Source organism: Drosophila mojavensis, unplaced genomic scaffold (assembly GCF_018153725.1).
Source record: "Drosophila mojavensis isolate 15081-1352.22 unplaced genomic scaffold, ASM1815372v1 contig_74, whole genome shotgun sequence".
Classification (NCBI taxonomy): Eukaryota; Metazoa; Arthropoda; class Insecta; order Diptera; family Drosophilidae; genus Drosophila; species Drosophila mojavensis.
In genome coordinates this window covers 22,814,636-22,836,928 of record NW_025318899.1, presented here as the reverse complement: position 1 = coordinate 22,836,928, position 22,293 = coordinate 22,814,636, and the positions used below count along the sequence as shown (strand labels likewise).

Here is a 22,293-nt window from a genome sequence, read left to right as displayed (position 1 = left end):
CTATAGATATTCCCCATTATACCCTGTATAATAATATATAATATAATAATTTATATTATCATTTCACTCACCGCAAATACATGCAAGTCTTTAATATGTGTTTTTAGTTTATTTTTGTTTTGCAGTTTTGATTTCTGTTCTTCAACTTTTCATTTTTTTCTTTTTTTCTTCTTTGCAATACAAGTTCTTATAAATTTCTATGTGTAAATCTTAAAATATTATTGCGCAGCGTTCTTCTATAGTCAAACATACAAAGGTTAAACATATATATCAAATCTTCTTTTTTATAATTTCTTCAAAGTGAAAATATAAATGCATCTGCGATATTTCTGCGTGTGGTTCAGTTTGTTATTGGTTTAGGCCATTTAGTTGGTATCCTTTTGTTTATAATTAATTGTAATTGTATATATAGTCATGTACAAAAAATATGCTAATTGTATTTATTTAAAAATGTATTTAAATTTATAATCTCTGGTTAGTAGTTGAAATTGAAATTTAGGATATTCATTTCTAACATATTTGACTTTGCGCTAATTTCTTGTTTATTATTCAATTTGCAATAGGTTTGTTCATTACTTAATATTAGTGCTAGATTATGAGCTAAATATTGTTGTTGTTGTTCTTGTTGTTATTGTTGTTGCTGGTTGCTGTTGTTGATATATTTGCATCCTAACTTCTCAAGGAGGCGCCAATCAATACAAAAAATATACATATATTTATTTATTATGAAGACGACAAATGCTGGAAATGCATAAATTAAACTAAATGCTGCCTCCTTTCTGCACAACAATTCTCACACAGTTCAAACATTACATTTCTATATATATATACTCGTAGTAGAAGCCTATTAATTACATAAATAAAAACCGTTTAAATCTTTAAACAAAGTTAACGTTACAAATTTTACACATAAACAAAACGATTTGGCTTGCTCCGCGCCCCCATCCGGCATTATGCGGCTAGCATATTACGTATGTTCTTCGGCGTATTCTCCTCGTTCAGATGCTTCGTCGTATAGCGCAGGGCATTCAGCAGTGGCTCCGCCTTTATCGCTGGCTGTGCCTGCAACAGTCGCACGCATCCCTTCACGTCCACGTGGGCGCCGCGTGCAAACGCTCCCACCGGATGGACGTGATCGTAGAGTATGACCAGACCGACCATCACGCGCAGCACCAACATTTGCGTCTCCTCCCGCTCAATTTGTTGCAGAAGTTTTCTGAAAGCCAGCAAAGTTTTACAATTCCAATAATTCTTGTGAAAATTGTTATTCAATTGCCACTTACGGATTCTCCAGCATTCGTAGGCACACCTTGGCCATTGTGCCAAGCGTTTCTGTCGTATTTTGCACATCGTCCGCATTGTCATTCACGAATTTCGATGTCGCCTCACTGAGCACTTTCAGCATGGGCGTGGCATGGGCATAGAACAACGACATACGATTCGCCAGCTCTGTGCTGACCAGCATATTTTCCGTAGAGTCGATGCGCTGTCGACTGACGATGCGCCTGTAGTAGCTAAAGTCGTTCTGTATGGCGGGTGTTTTCATCTGCAAAGTAAGTGTGAAAATTTCGTTAAACTTTATGAAGTATGGCGAATCGAATAGCATTATCATGGATAAATGGTGTGTTGGCCTCGTATTAGACCATTACGATTTATGACTACTTAGTCCAGACTGCACTGCTTGTTTCAATAATTATACATATTATATATGAAGCAGTTCACTGCTTATTATTCTTGCAAGTTAACAACTCTGCACTGCTTGGCTTCCCACTTTAATTGAAGCCAGACTAATTTAGATCTAATTGCAGTACGTGACATCGCAATCGCACTTAATTTTCGTTGTAATTTTCAGCCAGGCCCAAAACTCAATTTTCGAGTACATCTGATGACGCTTGAGCCTCTATTTAGCTGTCAGGGCTGCACTGGAGTCGTGCGTGAGAAAAACTTCTGAGAGCTGCCGCCTGCCCAGCCGCCCCGACAGCTAGCGGCTGTCTCATCATTTACCTTGAGGGAGCGCTCGAGACATGACAACATTTTATACTATATATGCGCACTAAACCTATATAAATACGTTATTAGCATAAATCGTTCTAACAGTAAGTAACAATGTGGCAAACAGAGCGGATCAGCAGCAGCGGCAGCTTGAAAGCCTATCAATGTGTGAGTTTAGATTTGAATAAAAGCTATAATTAAACACAAAGATGATTAATTTGAGCATGTGCAATACTATCTTGACAGTTCGTAGTCTCGCTAATGGCGCTTCGCTTGGCATCAGCTCAGTATGCATCACCCACGTATAATGGGCATTCGTTAAACAACAACATTCAACTACAATTGCAACGGCTAGGCTATCCCGATGCTCCATTGACCTACAGTCGGACCTATTCTGCACCTGTGCAGTCCAGGTGGTCTGGTGCGCCCATTGTTGTCAATGACGAGGCGAATATACTTCAGCAGCAGGAACGTCAATATTTGCCCATTAATTACTACAACAATAGAGAGGACTATGCCACGGTGAAGCCGGACAGCACGAATCCAAATTGGTTCAACAACAACAACAACAATAATCTGCCGACCACGCGTGCTGTCAATCACAATTACAACAACAACGACAACAATGACAACAACTATGGCGCCTACTACTACACACAGCCTCCAGGCCAACAAGAGCTGGACCAACGAGAGCTGCTCACTGTAGCCGATACCCGACGACCAGAAGACCAAATAGTTCGCATTGGAGGCAGTCGCTCCCTGGCTTACAACAACAACAACAATATCTACAGAAACAATGAAAACTATTATGAAGCTGCTCTGTTGCTGGGCCAACGCGAATTTCAGGCCAAATATGCCAAGCACTATGCCGACTATTTGCGCAAATATCCCCGAAGATTGCAGCCACAATATTTCAACACATTCATCGACAAATGATTAGGAATTGGTTGTACTCCAAACCTTATTTAAAGTGGGTCAGCTGAGTAATATCCAGAGTGCCAAAAATACCATTTGCCAGTGCGTGTGTGCCAAGTATCTTAATTGTTGACAAAGCCATGCCAAGCACAACAAAACAGTAAACGACCCCTAAGCGGATCACGGATAACCTTGCTGGGTGAGCCGTATACAAAATTTATTGTTGAGATATATGTTACATAATAAAGTCAAATAAAAAATAAATTAAAAATAAAGTCAAATAAAAAATTAAAATAATTTACAAATAAAAGTTAAATTAGATTTTTAATAGTCATATTTTTTACATGAAGAGAGCATTCACTGTACTTGAGCAGTTGGCGTTTATGCGCTGCTTCCAGTATTCGGTTCAATAAAACGTGTAGCATACTTTGAGGCACACTCTAAAATCGCATGCAAAGGGGCAACACCCTGGGCAACAAAAGTGCGAAAAGACAGCAATTGGCTAGAAACGGAAATGCCTGTTTCTATTACAGTTATTCCGCTACGGCTAGGCACGTTTGGACACTACAAATAAGTATATGAAGTGCTAATGCATAAGGCAAGTGCATGTTCATTTATCCATATATACATACATATATGTGTGTGCGTGTGTGTGTGAATGGATACTTAAACACACAGCAGCATCATCATCTCTCTCAAGATCCTTCATATTAACTTCTGCATACAAATTTGCAGACATGAACGGCAATCAAACAATGACGTTGAACTTTATCGAGTTGCTGCGCCGTTTACCCCGCCCTCTGCCTCCTCCTCCTTTCGCTTCAGTTGCAGTTTCATAAAAGTTTTGCAGAACGGAAGCAAGCGCAATGGGATAACGCGGGATTTGTATTTCGCTCCGATACGACAAAGCTCGCATTTATAGTCTTGTCGAGGGGAGTAACGCGATAGAACGTTAGATATCTGATCTCAAAAGCTAAGAGTTTAACCTACATTAGGCCATATTCAATTCGATTGTGAAATTTTATATTAATTAATATTTAGCTTATATTTTAGTTAAGTCTCATCTATATTTGCTTAATTAATTAATTAAACAGCCCCCAAAACTTGAATATTTTAAATACGAATTAAAACTAATCTAGCTCCGTCTGTTCCTAGCAATACTTGAGATAATAAAAGTCAAGCTGTTTGATATATCTGTCCCTATTTCTATAATATCGATAAATGTAAATTTTATTTCTGGTGATCGAAACAGGAGCTGTAGATTATAATAAATAATTTGAAATTTCCATTTCTATGTATAATATTTTATATTAACACTTATTATAAATATAATTTTCATTTATTCTATGCCAAAGTAAGCCAAGCTCAAAACATTTCCAATTTGATTTACCGTAGTGTGGTCTAATAAGAGAAGCTCAATTACACATGGTTGGAGATACAGAGAGAGGGAGAGAGAGATATGTGTAAAAGAAAAGCAAGAGATTCTTTGAGCTGTGTTAAATGTTTTTCAACATGCTTCAACCGACTTTCTGGAGATATGCCCCAGCCTCGACACACAACGTTCTGCTTTGCGTGCTCACTGAAGCGCCGACATTTGGCCAGGCCGTTAAAATGAGTGCGTGTGTGCGCTCCAAATGAGGCTTCACTGTACAGAGCATACAGCAACGTAGAAGATATTTCATCAATGAGCAGCAGCACGCGCTCACCTAAACTGACAGACAGACAGATGGACAGACGGAGAGACGGATGGATGGATGTTCAAACTGGCAGTCAATTAAAAATGCAACCACGCGCGCAATGAGTTGGCAAAGACTTGGCTAAGACTTTAACCGGCTGTTGCACCCACATAAGGTAAGCCAAACGACAACAAACGTTGCCTGGTCTGGTCTGGCTGGTCTGGTCTGGTGTCAAAGAAGATATAACACTGTTGACCCACGCGCCTTGAAGCAGCGCGATATGTTTATACATTGGGCGTAAAGTATGCCCAAACTAGGCAAGAGTTGTAACACACATACACACATACACCCACACATCCACACACATACATATGTATATACATGATTGTCGTGTAACTCACCTTGTACTCATCGAATTTCAACACAAATTCCAATATCTCAGCCAGCTGCTTGACCAGCGCCTGCTGCGTCTCCAGATGCTGTGTCGGATTGAGCTTGCCGCCCACCAACTGGCCGAGCAGCTTGGGCACTATTTTGTCCAGCTCCAGGGAGTGCTCGTAGCACCGTTTCAGCTTGATGACCAGTGGCAGCACCGCGGACCACGCTTTGGCCTGCACCTCGGGCGAGGGATCGGCGATGGCTTCGCGTATTTCTTTGTTGGCTCCCTGCAAGCATCAAACACATGAAAATGATTTTAGTTTTTTGTTTCAATTCAATATTGGCCGGGCCTAGTCAAATGTTCGCTTGACATGCAAACAATAAGCGAATAAACGATTTTCCCCGCGTTTCATAGATTTCATAGATTTTTTTTATTATTATTACAGCAACACAGCCTGCATTGTTGTTGTTGTTGCTGCAGATTTTGTTATTTCTATGCCACATGCAACAATGACGACGCTGCGACGTCGCTGCGTGCAGTGACCAGCGCTGCGATTTTATCGACGCTCTATGATCTAGATTCCAAAGGCAAACGAACTAAACAAAAACACAACACAAAGCCCAATGGACGCTTGGTCATTGCATGCTTGCAAAAGTTGATTTCGCGTACAAGTTGAAAACTTTGCTGCCGTATAGGCAATCAGCAAATTGCGTTGATTATTTCAATTCATTTCAGTGGCGTTTCAGTTCAGTCTCTAATCGACACATGTCCATTGCCAAGTGCCACTAATAACAGTTAAGTTTGCATTCAAACTGTCAGCAACTAAAAGGCTAGTCACATCAGCAAGTTAATTAACCCACTCGTATGAACTTAGTTTAATCTGACTATCAACATTTCCTACTTTGCGAAATAATGCTTGGGGATAATAGGGAAAATGTTTAAAAGATTGCAATACGATATTTATGATATATTATTTGCAAATTTTCGAAATAGAATTTGACTAAAACACATTCATTCGTTTAAAGAATTAAACTGTTAGATCACTGTCAGGCAGGAGAGTAATATGGAAACAATAATAATAACGATGAAGTTGAGATTAATATTTAAATTATGTATGAACTTGTATAGATACTCTTGTACTATAAACTACTTAAACATGAAAAAGAAGTATATTGAAATACTATGGACAGCAGGTGACATATGAACTTATTTTATAGTATTGCTTTAATTCAAAACACATACATAATTTTTACAAGAGAAATATCACTATATATCAATATTAAAAAATAACTAAAAGAATTTTAAAATAAAACATTTTCTCCTAGTTTCTAGGAACATTTTTGTATACATACATTTCTATACATTTTTGTATACTTTGGGAACTTTTGTAGATCCCAGCGATTGCTGGAGAGAGAGTTATAGCTAATAACTCTATTAGTATTTTTATAAGTAAGAGAAACATTATTAACTGTATTAGTATTATTATAGTAAATAACTATAAAATTGAACAGCAGTTTCATTTTGCAACCATTTTTTCTCCCAAGAATCAAATACTTTTAAAAACGCAAACAATTACAAAATATCGATAATTCACACGCAAGCTGATAGCGTTTTCTTGGTTTCAGCCATTAAAACTGCCACGCCCACGAATTGTTAACTTCATATTACAAATTGCAAGGCAAAAGAAAATGTTTCGATGCAAGTGAACTAGGTTTATATATACCAAATATTTATAGTATTTATAACGAAATTATAGCAATGATGCAAAAGCAAAAGCCGAAAAGCCCAACTTAAGTCGTCTGCATGACTGAGGCGTTGTTATTTTTGGTTCGTTGGCACCTTTTAGGTGTGTTTGTGCTGTAATTACATGGACTCTTGTTGCCACATGTTGTGTGCTTGTAATTAAATTGCTGCACATATCATCAACAAAAGTCTGCAGTCTGGTCTACCCTCAGACATTCTCTCACACTTGCTGTGCATCGACGAGTGCTTTGGCATAATCAAAATGCAACCGTCGGCATCTAAATCAACACATGGATCCAGGTGGAGCATAAAGCCAGAACTGCAGCTGTAGCTGACTTGCAGCATTACCTTCTGTGCTAAGCAGCATTTACACCTGTCCGCGCAGCCTGGAATTGTCCTTGGCGACCGGCAGCTGTTGGCTGCTGCACTTCAAGCTGCACAAATGTTTAACACGTGCAAACAAACAAGTCAAGGAACAAAGAGAGAAATAAAAAGGGCAGAGTGAGAGAGACAGTAAATTCTTTTGACTTGGCTGTTGTATTGTCTCGTTTACGCCTGCGATTCTCTAAGGACTCTTATGGCTGGCCAAGCAACGGAAACTGCGCTCCTGCTTGAGCTATGTGGACAGACAGATTCGCAGGCTGAGATTGTGCCTTTGCTGCATTCATACATACACATTTATAAGTGTGTGTGTGTGTCTATCTCAGATGTTTAACATTGTTTCTACTTGTGTGTGGGCGTGCTTCTGATTCAGCCCCTTTGCTTATTTTTCAGGCATTTATCTCACATCGCGACATGTGCAAGTCGAAAACAAAGAGCCTAGCCATAGGTAGAAGAGTTTCTGCTGCAGCGGCTGCTCCGTGCAGCATCTTGCAGCTTTGTCACAGGAAGTTCGCACACACACACAACCCCTCACTTATTCAGCATTTGTTGATTCATCGCCTTCTTCTGCAGCATCACATAAAACGTTACATGCTCCAATAACAAAGCACGTGCTGTGTCTGCTTCATGCATTTTACCAGGAATACTTCACACTTCACCCACAACAACAACAACCACAACAAACTTGAACTTGCATGACTTTTAAGAAACAGTTTTCGTTTGTAACTGTTTCTAGTTTTATTCATTTTTTTAATTAACACTTAATGTGCACAGCAACAACAACAACAACAGCAAATGCGGCATACAAGCACTCAATCGTTTTTATCTAATTCAGAAAGAGCGTGAGAGGGACAGAGAGTGCGAGAAAGAGACACAGATAACGTCCGTCACATAGTTAATTAACTTTGCGAACTGCAGCCACTCTGCATAAAAGAAGAAGTAAAAGCGTTGTAATTGCTGCCTGCTGTAGGCAGCTGATGCTGCTGCTGCTGCTGCCTGCTGTAGGCAGCTGCTGCTGCTGCTGCTGCTGCTGCTGCTGCTGCTGCTGCTGCTGCTGCTGCTGCTGCTGCCTTCTCCTGCTCTTACTCTTCTTGTTGTTGTTATTTTTATTTTAATTGTAAATTAAATTACACTCAATGCGGAAACGAGTGTTTCATCTGCTGCGGCTACTTTGATGTGTAGACCAACGATGGCACTCGCCCAGCCAGTGTTGGGGGCTATTAAACCGTTTGCATGTTTCACTTAGCATATATCGATTACTGTGCTCGATAATTATACACGTAAAGGTTAAGAGGAACAGTCGTGTAATCAACTCGCCTGCAAATTTCAAGTGCACAAACATAAACCATTTGATAAGGCCCTATTGCAGCTGTGCTACGACTTTTATGTGGGACTTAAAACTTGAAATAAATAATTTATTTTATATATAATTACAGGGGAAATTTTGAGCTGTGCAGCACTAGTACATAATAGATTTTTTTAATTTAATTTTTTTTTAAATAACAAGAACAACAAGAACTCTATCGAGCTAAACCTAAACAGTTTGCTATTTAAATTACTGAGATTGAGCGTTTATGAGTAGTAAGAAATTTGGCTAGATTAACGCAGTTCGAAATATAGAAGCAAGAAATAAATGCCCTATTCCAATATAATTTTTAATACATATAACACATAGGCTATACGAAATCCAAGTTTAAACAAAAGTGTGAATGGACTTTAATTAATTTCGAATATATTTATTTAGAACCAATATAATAGTTTCACTTATTCATGAAGAGTCAAACAATTGTCTTTTGATTTTACAACAACAATCAATATAATTACTTTGCAGAAATCTCCCTCAATTTGCTTTGCAATTTTAAACTAAATAAAAAATTTTGCTTTATAAATAAAAGCTTACAGGTTTCTTATAATTTACCCAGCTATATTTTATCTCCAAGCCAACACTCCGCTGCTAGAACACTCTCCCATATTGATCAAGAGTCAATATATTAGTTTTATGAAATCCCTATTAAGCCAAATCACACATACTTTCTTCAATAAATAAAAGTTCTTATTCTTGAATAATACATCCATATTGCAAACATTGTTAGGTCTACAATTTTAAATAATTTAGTCCAGATTATTACTTTATCTACCAGCCATAATTGAGTTTCCTAAGAAAACACACTCAAAACAAATCAACAAATTCTAAGGAAAAATGAGAAGCCGAAAAGGCGTGATTTATATACATACAAACCAGCCGACGATGACTATTAAAATCGCATAATTTATATTTATTAAGCAGAAAGTCACAGTTAATGGGAGAGACCCATTAACATTAGCCAGTGGCAGCAGCTCCCACAGACATTTGGCCGCCACAGCCCAGTGACATTATTTCCCATGGAAGACCCCACAGCATAACTTAATCCAATTCAATCCGATGCAACCCAAGCGCCATTGTATGTACGACGGCTATATAATCATACATATTTCATAACAGCTTTCGTTGTCCCACTCTAAGTACCCCCTGTCTCTCTCTCTCTCTCCCACTCTGTTTTTCACTTTGTAATACGCCTTCCGCTGACATGGGCTTCTTAATTATTCAATGGCCCCATATCAAACACGACAAGAGAGCCCAGCGAGTACAACATATGTCTGCGTATTGCAAAACTCTCTTTGTGCTTTGTGCTGTATAGCTGCTGCTGACAGCAGGAGGAATACAGAAACAGCAGAACTGAAACAATGACAGCAACAACTATAGCTTCGCTCTTGTCTGAGTCATACGAGTCGATCGTTGTCTGGGATCGTTCTCTGGGCTCTACAGACGCACTCTCGCGTCTTCACTCTCTTCTCCTATACTCGACTTGTGTCGAAGCGGCATTTGTGGCTTTGTTGTGGCTGTAATTGCTGTTAAGGTAAATTGGCTTCGATTTTCACAAGAATGCATCGTGAACTATCGACAGAATCCACAGGTGATGCCCACTGCTATAAATAGTTGCAATCGTAACGAAATGATTAAAGATTCATTTGAAAGTCGGCATACGTATGGGCACATCGGGCGATAATACGCATCATGATAGAGCATCTAAAACAGCTGCTCAGTGAATCACATGCATCATTCACCCAATGAACGGCTGCTGCTCATTATGATGATGATGATGATGCTGATGATGGCGATGATGACCATGGGTCCGTCAGTCTGATTAACTTGCGCTCCGAGTACACGGCAAAAATAATACATAATGCGCATGGGGCATGAGAACAAAGGGCCTGTCGATGGACCCACTGAACTGCGCAATAAACAGATGCTAATTTAAGTACAACTCGTATGTAAAGCAGGCAAATGGTGCGTAAATTTCAGTTAGCACTAAAATAACCACAATGGCCTAATTTTCAGCGCGCTTTTCAAGGGCTTTAGGCCATTCAAACCACACGCAAAAAAATACAAGCGTATATATACGGGGAAAAAAGCTTTAATGCCGCCAGTTGGATGTCACGAGCGTCGTAATTTATCAAGATAATCGAAATAAGCAGCCAACCAAGTGCAACAGCAACAACAATGTCATAAAGATAAGATAAACATGTCAATTATCAATGGCGTGAGCAAAAGAGAGAGCTATATAGAGCGAGAGAAAGACAGACAGAGGCATATGGGGTCCAAACGATAATAATAAAAGAGCAAAGGAACGTTATTAATTTATTCGCATGTATGAGTATTTGTAAAATTGTAAATGAAATATGATAGACAAGCTTTTCTGTTACAATTTGCATATATACATATTGTCAGTAAGTCATGGCTACAAAAGTATTTTGTTATGAATTCGCTTAGAGACTAAAGAGTGAGAAACCAGTTAGACTAATCAAGTTGGAGTTCTCCAGAAAAAATGTGGATGAGCCAAAGCAGAATGAATGAATGTGGAGGGAAATTCCAAATTATGTATACTATATATACTTAGCTGGATGATTAATAGTTCTAAAATATGCGAGATAGAGGTATGCGAATACCTCAACTTTGATTTCTATCGATTTCTTAGATATGGTTAAAATGATCGATAATTTGAAACAAGTTTGATTGATGCCTTAATGCCCACTGATAATCTGTATGTAAAAGCTTTAATGTTTCTAGATTCTAGTTAGTCACTAGACAAACGGGCAGAGCTAAATAAATCTCTTAATCCTTACCTAAACTATATTCAGAAGACTCTACCAACTGCTAACTCTAACATATGTATATATAAAATAAAAGTTAAAGCATAAGTTCATGCTGCCTTGTTAATATTGATCACTATTAAATATATTTATATACTTTTATACATATATACATCGCATATTTTCCATGACTTCTGTAAATTGGGTTAACTTGGCAAATCTGAAAAATGTTGTCATTTTAATTGACTTTGACGACAAGCGGACATGTGCAAGAGCTATTTTATGGGAATATCGAAAATGAAAACTCAAGAAAATTCCTGGCCCATTTCACATTCAGCTGTCTTGTGCATTCCGACTTCTGCTGCTGCTGCTGCCTGTTATAGCCAGAACAACACATTAAAAATGTCAAGCAATATTTATTTAATGCCTATCAAACATTCTTCTCTATACTTATTAAATTAATTTTCCTATGAAATAAATTCCTTGCAGAATCATTGTAATTTCAAAGAATATGTAAGATAAATATCACCACAAAATCTCTTCTATAGGTTATTATATTTAAGCATCGTATTAAAGTATTTTAATTTCTTACTGACATTTGCTGGAGTGGCTGTCTTGCATATGAATGTTTGTATATACAGATATAAAATAGTTAAAGTGTAATAAAAGAAAGCACTCAGAATTTGTAAATATACGCCAGTTAAAGTTTTTTTTTTATGCCCAAAAGGACCAGACCTACGTTGAGAAGAGGCCAGACACTTTCCAGACACTGAAACACTCACACATACATATATATAAAGTGACAGAGTGAGGAGTAAGAGACAGAGAGAGAATGAAATATATTTCCACACACACATATACACACACACCTCAACACTCAGCTGTAGACAAACTAAGTTAAATGGTCATTGGCATTTTTAGAGCCACTTGAGAGACGTTAGCAAAACAATTACAGCAGAGACGTCAAGTTCAAGGCAAACAAGCGCAGACGTCGCATACTGAGAAGCCTTTTAGAAGCTAATCCTAATCTTTAGCTTTGCAAAAGTCACGTGTGATGTGTGCTGCGACTCCCGACTCAGCTTATCCACATCGAGGCATAGACGGCGCAATCAAAATTGGTTTTCAAAAGCGTTCTCGGTTTATTCAATTGAATTGAGTTGAATTCGGTTAACCAAAAGCCTTTCCAGTGCCATTTCAATTCAACAGAAACTGTGGGCGCTGAGGCCAAAATGATTTTATGCAAAATTGCGCGCATCAATTGCCACCTGAGAGGAGAGCATAATGAGGCAGCAACAACAACAACGGCAACAGCAACGCTGATCCAAGTGCTCTTCCTCTGCCAGTGGAAGTGGGCGGCTGAAGCGCAAAATGCAATTACTGACAAACATAATAATAAACTAATGCGATTGCTCTGATTGTTGCTCAAATACTAGATACCACGTAAATACATATTTAATTAATATCTATTATATTAACGGATGATATAAAGAATCCTTTGTTATAAGTACATAAGGAACAACCAATGCCTATATAAGTATAAGGAAATCGTTGTTGGCAAATAAATTATTATACATACATATATAGATTCTATATTCCATTTTAAACTGAACAAATAAGAAATGCTTGCATGCAAGCAGAACTGCCGCATGTAAATAAGAATTTTATATACATACATATATATATATATAAATAAGATATTCTTATAACAAGCACATTAATTTATATATATATATTTATATGTGGATTCGTAGTCTGTTGCGCCATCTCTGTGTGTACACATTTAGTACAGGGTATAAAATAAAAATAAACAGTAAATTATGGACCGACCGTATTTCGCATTGCGCTTGTAAATTGTTTCAATTTTTGTTTACTTTACTGTTTTTGTAGCGAGTTTTTCTTTTTTGCTTGCGCAATTAATGTGCACCCGATGACGTCGGAGATTCAAATAGGGAATTAAATATACTTATAAACAGTCTCTAAACAGTTTGAAGACATGCGTTACGCCACGCAGTGGATGCCCAAACTCAATAAACAAACGGGCCGTAAAATAGAAAGTGAATAATTGTTAAATGGTAAGTCGAAGCCTAACTTGAGCCTAAATGGGGTCTACGAAAATCTATTAGAGGTTGGCTAAATGCGCCATAAGGCTAGTTAAAATGTAATTAGAGAAGCCTAAAAACATTCGACGATTGAGCAATAAATTCAAATGTCATTTAGCCCATGGAAGGTGACCCCCTGCACCAGCCTGCAGTTCAGTTAACTGCTGTGTGAAATACTCGAACTGTGAAATGTGACTACGGAAATTGAATTGTCACACAGACGAACGCAGACAATAGCTTTGGATGGCTTGACCATATCCAGAGAGGCCTAGACATGCTTAAAGGGCACCACAAAACGCATATTATAATTTTGAATAATGCGCAGAGACTCGTGTTGAGCACGCACATTATAGTAATTACTTATATATATATGATATGGAAAGCTTGACTGATCGGCTGACTGACGGACTGACCAGCTGTCTAACTGGCTTACTGGCTAACCGACTGCCCAGCACCGGAAGTGCGACGACGCGACGCTAATTTCGTTTCGTTTTGTTTCTGTTTTTTATTTTTTTTTTCGCATTGGCCGCACATCGCTTAACGTATTCGTGGAACTGGTTAAGCGGGGGCCACAGGAACTGAAAACGTGAATGGGAATGGAAATGCCAATGGGGATGCAGCCGACCAATGGCTAAGGCGTAGAGGGTAAAGGGTAAAGGGGGAGAGTCTCTAATGACTGCTCATTTTGTCATTATTCTGATTATTGCTGCCGCCTGTCGCATTCATTGTAAAGCAGACATTAAACATTTAAGTGTTTGTTTATTCATATGCATATGAGGCTATATTGTCATTTATATGTGGAGCAGCATTTGATATATGGATCGTTTAAATCGCTTTAGCCGAGGGGAACGAGAGCTCTTAAAAAAACACGAAGTTTGTGTTGAGCAAGAAAAAGCACTTCATTATGATGGAAATCGTTTTGTTATCTATCACTGAAGAGGGCGACATACAACTTGAATTGATGTATATACGCTCAAAAATGAAATTCTTTCAGAAACTTGGATGTATTTAATTAGTCTTCAGTTTTATAAGTAATCTAAAAATACAAAAAATTTAGGCGATTTAAGTTCGCTCCAAAGACAGAAAAGTCACTAAGCACATTGCACTACATTTTGAAAATAAAGATCAATTATTGCACATACAACATATAAATCAACAATCATCCGTAACGCGACTAATGTTGCTTTAATTTTCGTTGTCGTGGAAGAACTATGGAAGTATGGGAACAGAAAAGTGGCACTTTCATAGATAAAAGATGCATAGATTTATTATATATAATACCTCGCAGAAAAACAAAAATTTAGTGCCGCCTTAATTATAACAACTTTTAAAATCAATAGAGATATATTACATCTTCCGTTTTCCACATAATAATAGATTCATACTGTATTGGTTTTTACAGATATTAAGTAGATGCACATTGAGGAATGAGCATAGAAAGGCATAATTTGATGCGTTGGTACAAATCTGAGTACCATGGTCTATCATTTCAGCCCGCTAAAAAACATTTCCAATTATAGACTCACAGCCGTAGATTAGTTCAGTCTAGATATATTACTATTAAAGGCGATCAATATTTTATTTTTAATGCAAATATTAATAATTCGGAGTAACTTGGAATATTTATTTTTTAATTTTATTCTTGTCTCATCTGTACTTTTGGGAATAGATGATTTTAAAGGACGCCTACCACTCCATACATGAATATACTCAATATGCAATCATATATGTCTAGTCGCCAGACGCGTCCAGAATTATTTGTCACTTTCATTTTAAATCAAATTTTAGAAGAGGTACATCAGCTGTGACTCTCTGGTCAATCAACGTTGATAAACATGACATCACTGCGGGTGTTTTCAGACAAAAGCTTAAATCACTGACGGATCTCATTGTTGCCTTTAGAATAGATACTAATCTGGCTTTCGACAAATCTTTCGATTACTTGAGGCAAAACCAGCGACGCTGTTGTTATCAGAAACATGATCCATGAATCTTGTTACGCACTAATCCCATAAAATAAATCAGATTTATATATTCATATATGTATGTATATTGTTTTCCTGTGAGTTGTTCGCTTCCTGATTACTCAGAATTTTATATTTTCATCATTTTATTTTAATTTAATTAGTTATTAATTAAATAATGGGATTAATTTGAATATCATATTTTATTTTTATCAATTAATAAATCGTAATTTCCATGGGAGTCATTGATATGAAATAAGTTTCTTTGTTTCCATTTCAACACAAGTTTCGCATTTGAATACCCCAGTAAATAATTTCTTAATGCTCGTTCACGTTTGATGACTCAATTAGCGTTTGAACTCATTGAACTCGGATTATGTACATATATAGCACATACATATATACATGGGCAATGCGAATCATTGTTGAACTGCGGTTACCACAGCTAGTAATTCACACATTTTATATTTCAGCTGTTAACACTATGTGCTAATCAACTAAAGGGTCAATGGCAAAATATTAACAACATATAAGTGACACACATATATTGATAAATATATTGAATTGTGGTGATTGATGGCTCAAAGCAGGTGAGCTAAATAAGTGGGACTGGTATCTATTACCTAGCATGTAAATATTTAGTTTAACATCTCAGCAACTCTATAGTATATTATTCGGCATACAATATTCTACAAATTGATTTTACGTTTAACTAAAATTGTTTTAAAATAGCCAGAAAAAATATGAAAAAATGTTTCAGAAATTAAATTCAGTCAAACTTTGATGCTCATATATGATATGCTTATGAAGGTATAAATATTACGTATGTAGCATATTTAAAGGAAACAACATGTTAGAACTGCAGCAACTCAGATATTAGCTCTATTGCATAACTCGATCGAATATATTTATATATATTTTTATTAACAGACACAGAGCGAACTCTTTTATTAATTGGAAATAGTTCGTCAGGTTTCAATGGGATTTACACCTTTTGGCACACATTTTGTGTAACTGTTATCTGGGTCCCCAATCTCGTTCTATATTTCACAAGCTGTCATATTATTTTTATGATCATTATTGTTAGAGGTGCGCGTTGTTGGCGGATATTGTCATTCTAGTTGTCGTTGTTGTTGTTGATTAAATTGTTGTTGTTGCTGTTGTTGTGTTTGTTGATATTGCCATTGTCGTTGACATCGAGCGCTTTCAATGAGCTTGCCTTTTAGTTAACGCAGTTACTACTTATTGTTGTATCCATTCATTGGCAACTGCTGCGTTTCCCTCAACTTTTGTTGTTGTTGTTGTTTTTATTTATTACACACAAAAGACGCATTTGTTGATTTAGTCTGCCTGTTTCGACCACAATAGCTAGTTGACAATAGAAAACTTTGCGCTACGATAGATTCGCCAACTAATTGGAAAGAGACTTTTACAGAAGTGCTCAATACTTCGAGTGCTCTTTCTCTTATCAGAATGACAGCAACAAAACAGACGATAAATCGTATAATAAGTAAAACAAAATTTAACACAGCTCTGATATTATTCAAGACTTAAATGTTAATCTAGAAAGCTAATGCAGTTGACATTAATTTTCAATAACATAAACTTTACGCTCTTATCAACTGGATCAATATCGACATATCTTATCAAAATATTGTCATAGCAACCACAAGTCGATTATAGACTTGATTAAAAAAAGTGACGATGCGATAACATCAATGTATTTTATTGTCATATACATTTCTATCGTTACATTGCGCTAGGACTGTAAGAGCATTGCATCTTTCATGCATTGCTTCTTCGCCTTTTCTCTTTTAACTAGGCGCAGTTTTCACTTTATTTATAGCTGCAAAAAGTGCAGAACGTGAAGCTTTTCCTTTTATATTTCGCTATATTTAGCGTGCCAGGCCAAAGATTTGTGTGTCAGGAATCTTAAGAGAGGAGTCATCGGGGAGCAGACTGTAGACATGGCGCACATAACCAGTTTATTGCCTTTCTGTAACCAGTCCACCACCCAAACCACTCACCCACAGTCTGCGGGAGCGCAAAGCCGCGAATGCTTCCACTAAAACTGCAATGAAAATAAATGCGCACGAAAAAAGAATTGAGCGCATTTCAAGTAGCTCCCAGGGGGACGAGTGGGCGCCCGTACTCACGGCTTGAGCTTCAAAGGCTTTAAATGGTTACGAGGTCGACTTTGTTGTATGGTGGTCACTTTTGCCGTTACACAAACACACATACACGCACACACCTACAAACAAAGGAAATGAGCTCATTTGGTTGACATTTTCCAGTTCATTTGCGTTGATTAACGCTCTGGACAGAAATTTCATTTAGCTTGGCCGAAAGCCAATTAATATTTCGCACCACGACACCAAAATCCAATTCGAGCTCGAGTTCGAGTTCGAATTTCAGCTTAGCAAAGGTCAGAAACAACACAATAAAGCAACAATTACATAAACATTAGGCGTCACAGCAGTCCATGAGTAATCCCCCTAAAGAAAAGGCGTAAAAGAGAACCGAAGAACTTCGCGGCGAATATAACGCAGAGTCTGACGTCAAAAGTCCAAGCAGCGAAATGAAGAGTTCCGATTGGGCGCTGATTGGGCTCCGATTGGGATCCGATCATGCAGGCGCATAAGCTTAGTATGAGTCAGCCTGAGGCAATGTTGCCAGTTTTTAGCAAAACATAACATAATTTTTAGACGCAACAGAATAAAGTAATATATGTATATATATTTCAACTGGATCTCTCTCAGATTACTGGTATTCATACTCACTAAACAAATAATATGCATATATTGCCCAATGAAAATTTTACGAAAACTCTGGCAACACTATGTAAAGAGCGTTAGTTTGCAGACAGACACAGAGAGAGAGAGCGCGCGAGAAGAGAGAGATCAAATAACTGTTGACGCTGTTAGCAAAGGTTAAATACTCAATTTATTGTCTGCCCCCCGTTATTTTCGCACATTGTCATTTGATTATTGCGCTCTCGCTTCAACTTATCAGTTGAGAGGGTAGCAAAAAGAGCGCAACTAAATTTTAAATATTTTCCTTAGTGAATATAGTAAAATCGGAAATTAGTTCTCGTTAATCGCTAGCTACTTATTACCGCGACTGGTTCGAAGTGCTATTTGAAAACGGGTTGATGACGCACTCACCTTATAGATTTGTATCTCGTCCAGAACGACTTCCGATTCCTTGAGCACGCGCTCCACCTCATCGTACACCTCCCGCTCCGTATCCGTGGGCGCGGCATTCTCAAAATCAAGGAATACATCGTAGGATTTGGCGGCACAGCAATTCGAATCATCGCGTGACAACAGACTCAGCAGTTTGCCCATTTTATTAATTAATTTATTATAAATGTGGGTTATTAAATATATTCAGCTTTATGTTTGTATTTCTCTGCTTCTTCTGATATTGATATAGATTTTTTTTTTTTTTTTTTTTTCACTTTTTGTTGCTTTTCACTCTATTGTGCACTTGTTCACTCTGAAAGGTAAAGCAGAATGGGGAGATTCATTAGGCATTTGCAGCTGCTGCTGAAGCACTGCACCTGTTGTGCGTGCTATCTCCTAAGGGTTAATAAATTGTGACAGCAACAGCTGCTAGGATTACATAGTGGACAAAGTAAACAGTTCTTTTTAACGGAATAAAAGACAGACAGAAAGAGGGAGAGAGAGTAAGAGAGGGCGAAGGCTAACAAACGCTAGCGACAGCAACAACGACATTTGCATTGCGGGGGGTGATCTGCACCGAGGCTGTTTGCCATGTGTCTCACTGTGCATGTGTGAGTGCTGGGGCATGTGTGTATTTGTTCTGTTGAGAGCTGCTTGTGCGCAGGAAATGGTGCGAAACTAAAACTTATCGAAATTAGTAAACAACTACGCACACACACACACACATGCAATCACCGCAAGGCCAATGTTCACGCCAAGTAGGAAAAAGGCAATTTTCCTCGCCACACAACCACATGTAAACATTTTAGATATCCGCACGCCCTCCACTCGCCTTTCAGTTAATAGGGCGAGAAAGAAGAAAAAGCAGCCAAAAGTTTGCGCGAGTCTTTTATTAATAATTTTATTGTATTGCACACACACACACGCCCATATGTATGTGAACATGTATTTGTGTTACCGTCATCGCAATGAGGCTTTGTTTATCTGCATCGCCTTATCTGGCTGTCACTTCTCTTTTGAATACCCTGCAGCTATTGCAGAAAGGGGTAGATGACATGTATATATCAGCCTATAAATTACAACATATGTCACTAAGAGAAGCCATATTATTATTAAACATATGTTTTCTTTCATTTCAGGCAATAGAGCTGGGGTGATAGAGACTTAATTTACATTCAAATTAATATTCAATCGAAGTACTGGGTAACTTCTAGTCACGCACTTCAAACTGCAGTTGCTGCTGCTGCTGCTATTTTGCGCGCTTATCTGTTTTGTTATATGCACACAGTTTTGTTATTTCTCAATGGTTTTTTAGGGTGGATTTGTGGATTATTCCTGCATTGGAATTTCAGCGAAAACATGAATTTCGTCGAATACAAAAAAAAAACAAACACACACAACCAGGGACAATTGCGCGCTTATCACCTTTTTCACAGAGATTAATCGTTAACTCGCGTATCGCATTCGCTGCCTTTTATTAAATTTATTTAATGGTTGCTCTTATGCATTTAGGCTTCAAACATCACAAGCGAACACACAAGGCTTGTGTTTAAAAAATATAAAAACATGCACCACAAAAATTCACACGGCGCACAACACGCGCAACCACCTCTCTCAACGGCAGCTAAAAACGTACTAAATTTTACTTTCCTAGTGCTGCCAGGCTGACCAAATCGGTAAAAAACTAAAGCAAATTTGTTCTTCACAATTGGTACGCAGCTTAGGAAAAATACAAACGGTATGTACAGGCATTATTAGAGTAAACGAAACTATCTGTTGATATATAAATATATTTTGATGTATTTATATTTAAATATATACACATCTAATAAGTAAGTAATGATTTATTTATTGATATACATGTGCAACTAATTTCTTTATGAACACCGTACAAGTTGGCTATCGTCTCAGTGTTGGAAACTGAGCAATCGAAAATGTGATGACTGTTTCGAAGTGTGTACACACTGTCACTCTCAACTTTTTCGTTAACCAGTTTCTTGATAAAAATCGAAAAACATGAGTGGAGACGGCAAAAAGTCACAGCTGGACGAAGTGCAGCAACAGCTAATCGATTGTATATCAAAGAATGACACCAACGGCTTCAAACAAATGCTGGGCCAGCTGAAGGGCGGCGTCAACTTCGTGGACGACAGCGGAATGTCGATTCTAGCGCACGCCAGCTTTAAAGGCAACAAGGAAGCAGTGCAGTTGCTGTTGGACATGGTAAGGCAGCCCAATGAGTGCGGAGCGTGATTGCAATCGCTAATACATTAACTTAACAGGGGGCCGACATTAATCTGAACCAGCATGGCGCTGATTATACGCCGCTCCACTTCGCCGCATTGTCCGGAAATACGCACGTGTGCCGCCAGCTCCTGGATGCGGGCATCAATCCGAACAGTATAAACAGCGTGAATCGAACTGCCTCCCAGATGGCCGCCTTCGTGGGCAACCACTCGTGTGTGGAGACCATCAACAACTATGTGACACGCGCCAGCCTGGAGTACTACACACAGCCGCACGGCCAGCAAACAGAGCCGTACATTCCAGCCGTGCTTCTGCGGTCTTTCCACAGCTTTGTTACGGAAATCAATTTGCATCCCGTTCGAATCACGCTAAATGCCCAGTCGTTGGGTCTCCTCAAGATACTGCCGAATCTTCGCAAGGCTCTGTCGCTGATGTGCGAGAAGGAGATGCAGAAGACCCACGACATAAACGAGCTGCTCGCATTTAAATTCCACTACTTGGCATGGATCGTCAGGGAGCTTATGCGCTGCGAGGAGCAGTTCAAGGCGCAGCACAAGGAGAAGGCCGACGACAGCGAGGCCAACAAAAACGATTTCGTTGAGGTGTTCATAAAGCGTGTCCTCAAGGAGAACAAACTCGGCCAGCTGGACTACGTCGAGTATACTGTGCGTGAATGCGCTCGAGAGTTTCCCTACCGCGAGTGCACCATCTTTCGCCAAATAGCCACGCAGCTGGGCGCGAAGGACGCGCCTCCTGCGCTCGTCATCCTGCGCAACGCCATCAACGGATTGCGCGGATTTGTGGTGAGTCTGAATTTAAATCCTTCGAAATCCTGTCAGCTAATTCTCCGTCTTTGCATTTCGTAGGACGAGTGCAGCTACTGCAGCACGTGTGGCCAAGAGAAGCCCGACAAGAAGTGCTCCAAGTGCAAGGCGGTCAAGTACTGCGACCGCGAGTGCCAGCGTCTGCACTGGTTCATGCACAAGAAGAGTTGTCCCCGTCTCTTGGCATCTGTGCTGGCCGGGGCTAAGGAGCAGCCGAAGGCGCCCATCGACACGTCCGAACTGCAAGAGGAGCTGTCCAAGCTGACAGCATAATGTCCTGATTACCTGCATTTTAAATAAACCAAATAAGATTTGTTAAAAATGCACCTCAGTCGCTTTATACAGGGTGCAATAGCTCGACGAATGTTCAAATATTAAACTAAGTGGCGCCATCTGGTGAATCAGCATATCAAACAGTTTGTTTAGTAAATACACAAACCATAAAAAGATATCAGCAAGTTGCATGGTAAATTGGCTAATCAGAAATGTCTGTAACACTGCGCTCAAATTTGTTGCTAGAAAATTATTATGATTCAGTATAGTTTCTTCAAATCAGCATTTTAATTATAGTTCGAACATCTTACGATTCATTGTGAACCAACCAAGTTCCATCTTGATTTGTTCTATACCACATTCTTGAATGTTTAGCTAAGAAACACACCCATCCAATATAACATCGACTGTGTAGCTGAGACACACACACCCGTTCGAATTTCCGCTATTATTCAAATTTCGATAACCAGTTTGGTCTTAATCT

At 38.6% G+C, this 22,293-nt stretch overlaps 3 protein-coding genes across 3 annotated transcripts; 2 read left to right on the top strand and 1 right to left on the bottom strand.

Annotated features, from left to right (window-relative positions):
- Positions 1 to 49: 49 nt before the first annotated feature.
- On the bottom strand, positions 50 to 20,111 carry LOC6583377 (CYFIP-related Rac1 interactor B). The gene is made up of 5 exons (XM_002009011.4): positions 19,891 to 20,111; positions 18,445 to 18,778; positions 4,985 to 5,248; positions 1,284 to 1,546; positions 50 to 1,216 (listed from the first exon to the last, which is right to left on the bottom strand). The coding sequence occupies exons 2-5, from the start codon at positions 18,625 to 18,627 to the stop codon at positions 952 to 954; spliced, it is 975 nt and encodes a 324-aa protein (XP_002009047.1). The 5' UTR covers positions 18,628 to 18,778; positions 19,891 to 20,111; the 3' UTR covers positions 50 to 951.
- Positions 1,996 to 3,176, top strand: LOC6583378 (integrator complex subunit 5-like protein). Its single transcript, XM_002009012.4, has 2 exons — positions 1,996 to 2,160; positions 2,239 to 3,176. Exons 1-2 carry the CDS (start codon positions 2,107 to 2,109, stop codon positions 2,926 to 2,928), a joined length of 744 nt encoding a protein of 247 aa, XP_002009048.2. The 5' UTR covers positions 1,996 to 2,106; the 3' UTR covers positions 2,929 to 3,176.
- Positions 20,112 to 20,403: 292 nt separating the features above from the next.
- On the top strand, positions 20,404 to 21,950 carry LOC6583376 (ankyrin repeat and MYND domain-containing protein 2). The gene is made up of 3 exons (XM_002009010.4): positions 20,404 to 20,688; positions 20,748 to 21,515; positions 21,579 to 21,950. Exons 1-3 carry the CDS (start codon positions 20,482 to 20,484, stop codon positions 21,807 to 21,809), a joined length of 1,206 nt encoding a protein of 401 aa, XP_002009046.1. The 5' UTR covers positions 20,404 to 20,481; the 3' UTR covers positions 21,810 to 21,950.
- Positions 21,951 to 22,293: the final 343 nt, after the last annotated feature.

Bases quoted from the DNA above. Each gene is read 5' to 3' on its own strand.
- LOC6583376 (XM_002009010.4), top strand. From the start codon at position 20,482: ATGAGTGGAGACGGCAAAAAGTCACAGCTGGACGAAGTGCAGCAACAG. The intron at 20,689-20,747 runs GTAAGGCAGCCC...TTAACTTAACAG, and splicing joins TGCAGTTGCTGTTGGACATG to GGGGCCGACATTAATCTGAA. The intron at 21,516-21,578 runs GTGAGTCTGAAT...TGCATTTCGTAG, and splicing joins ACGGATTGCGCGGATTTGTG to GACGAGTGCAGCTACTGCAG.
- LOC6583378 (XM_002009012.4), top strand. From the start codon at position 2,107: ATGTGGCAAACAGAGCGGATCAGCAGCAGCGGCAGCTTGAAAGCCTAT. The intron at 2,161-2,238 runs GTGAGTTTAGAT...CTATCTTGACAG, and splicing joins GCTTGAAAGCCTATCAATGT to TTCGTAGTCTCGCTAATGGC.
- LOC6583377 (XM_002009011.4), bottom strand. From the start codon at position 18,627: ATGGGCAAACTGCTGAGTCTGTTGTCACGCGATGATTCGAATTGCTGT. The intron at 1,547-4,984 runs GTGAGTTACACG...CTTACTTTGCAG, and splicing joins TGAAATTCGATGAGTACAAG to ATGAAAACACCCGCCATACA. The intron at 1,217-1,283 runs GTAAGTGGCAAT...GCTGGCTTTCAG, and splicing joins CTACGAATGCTGGAGAATCC to AAAACTTCTGCAACAAATTG.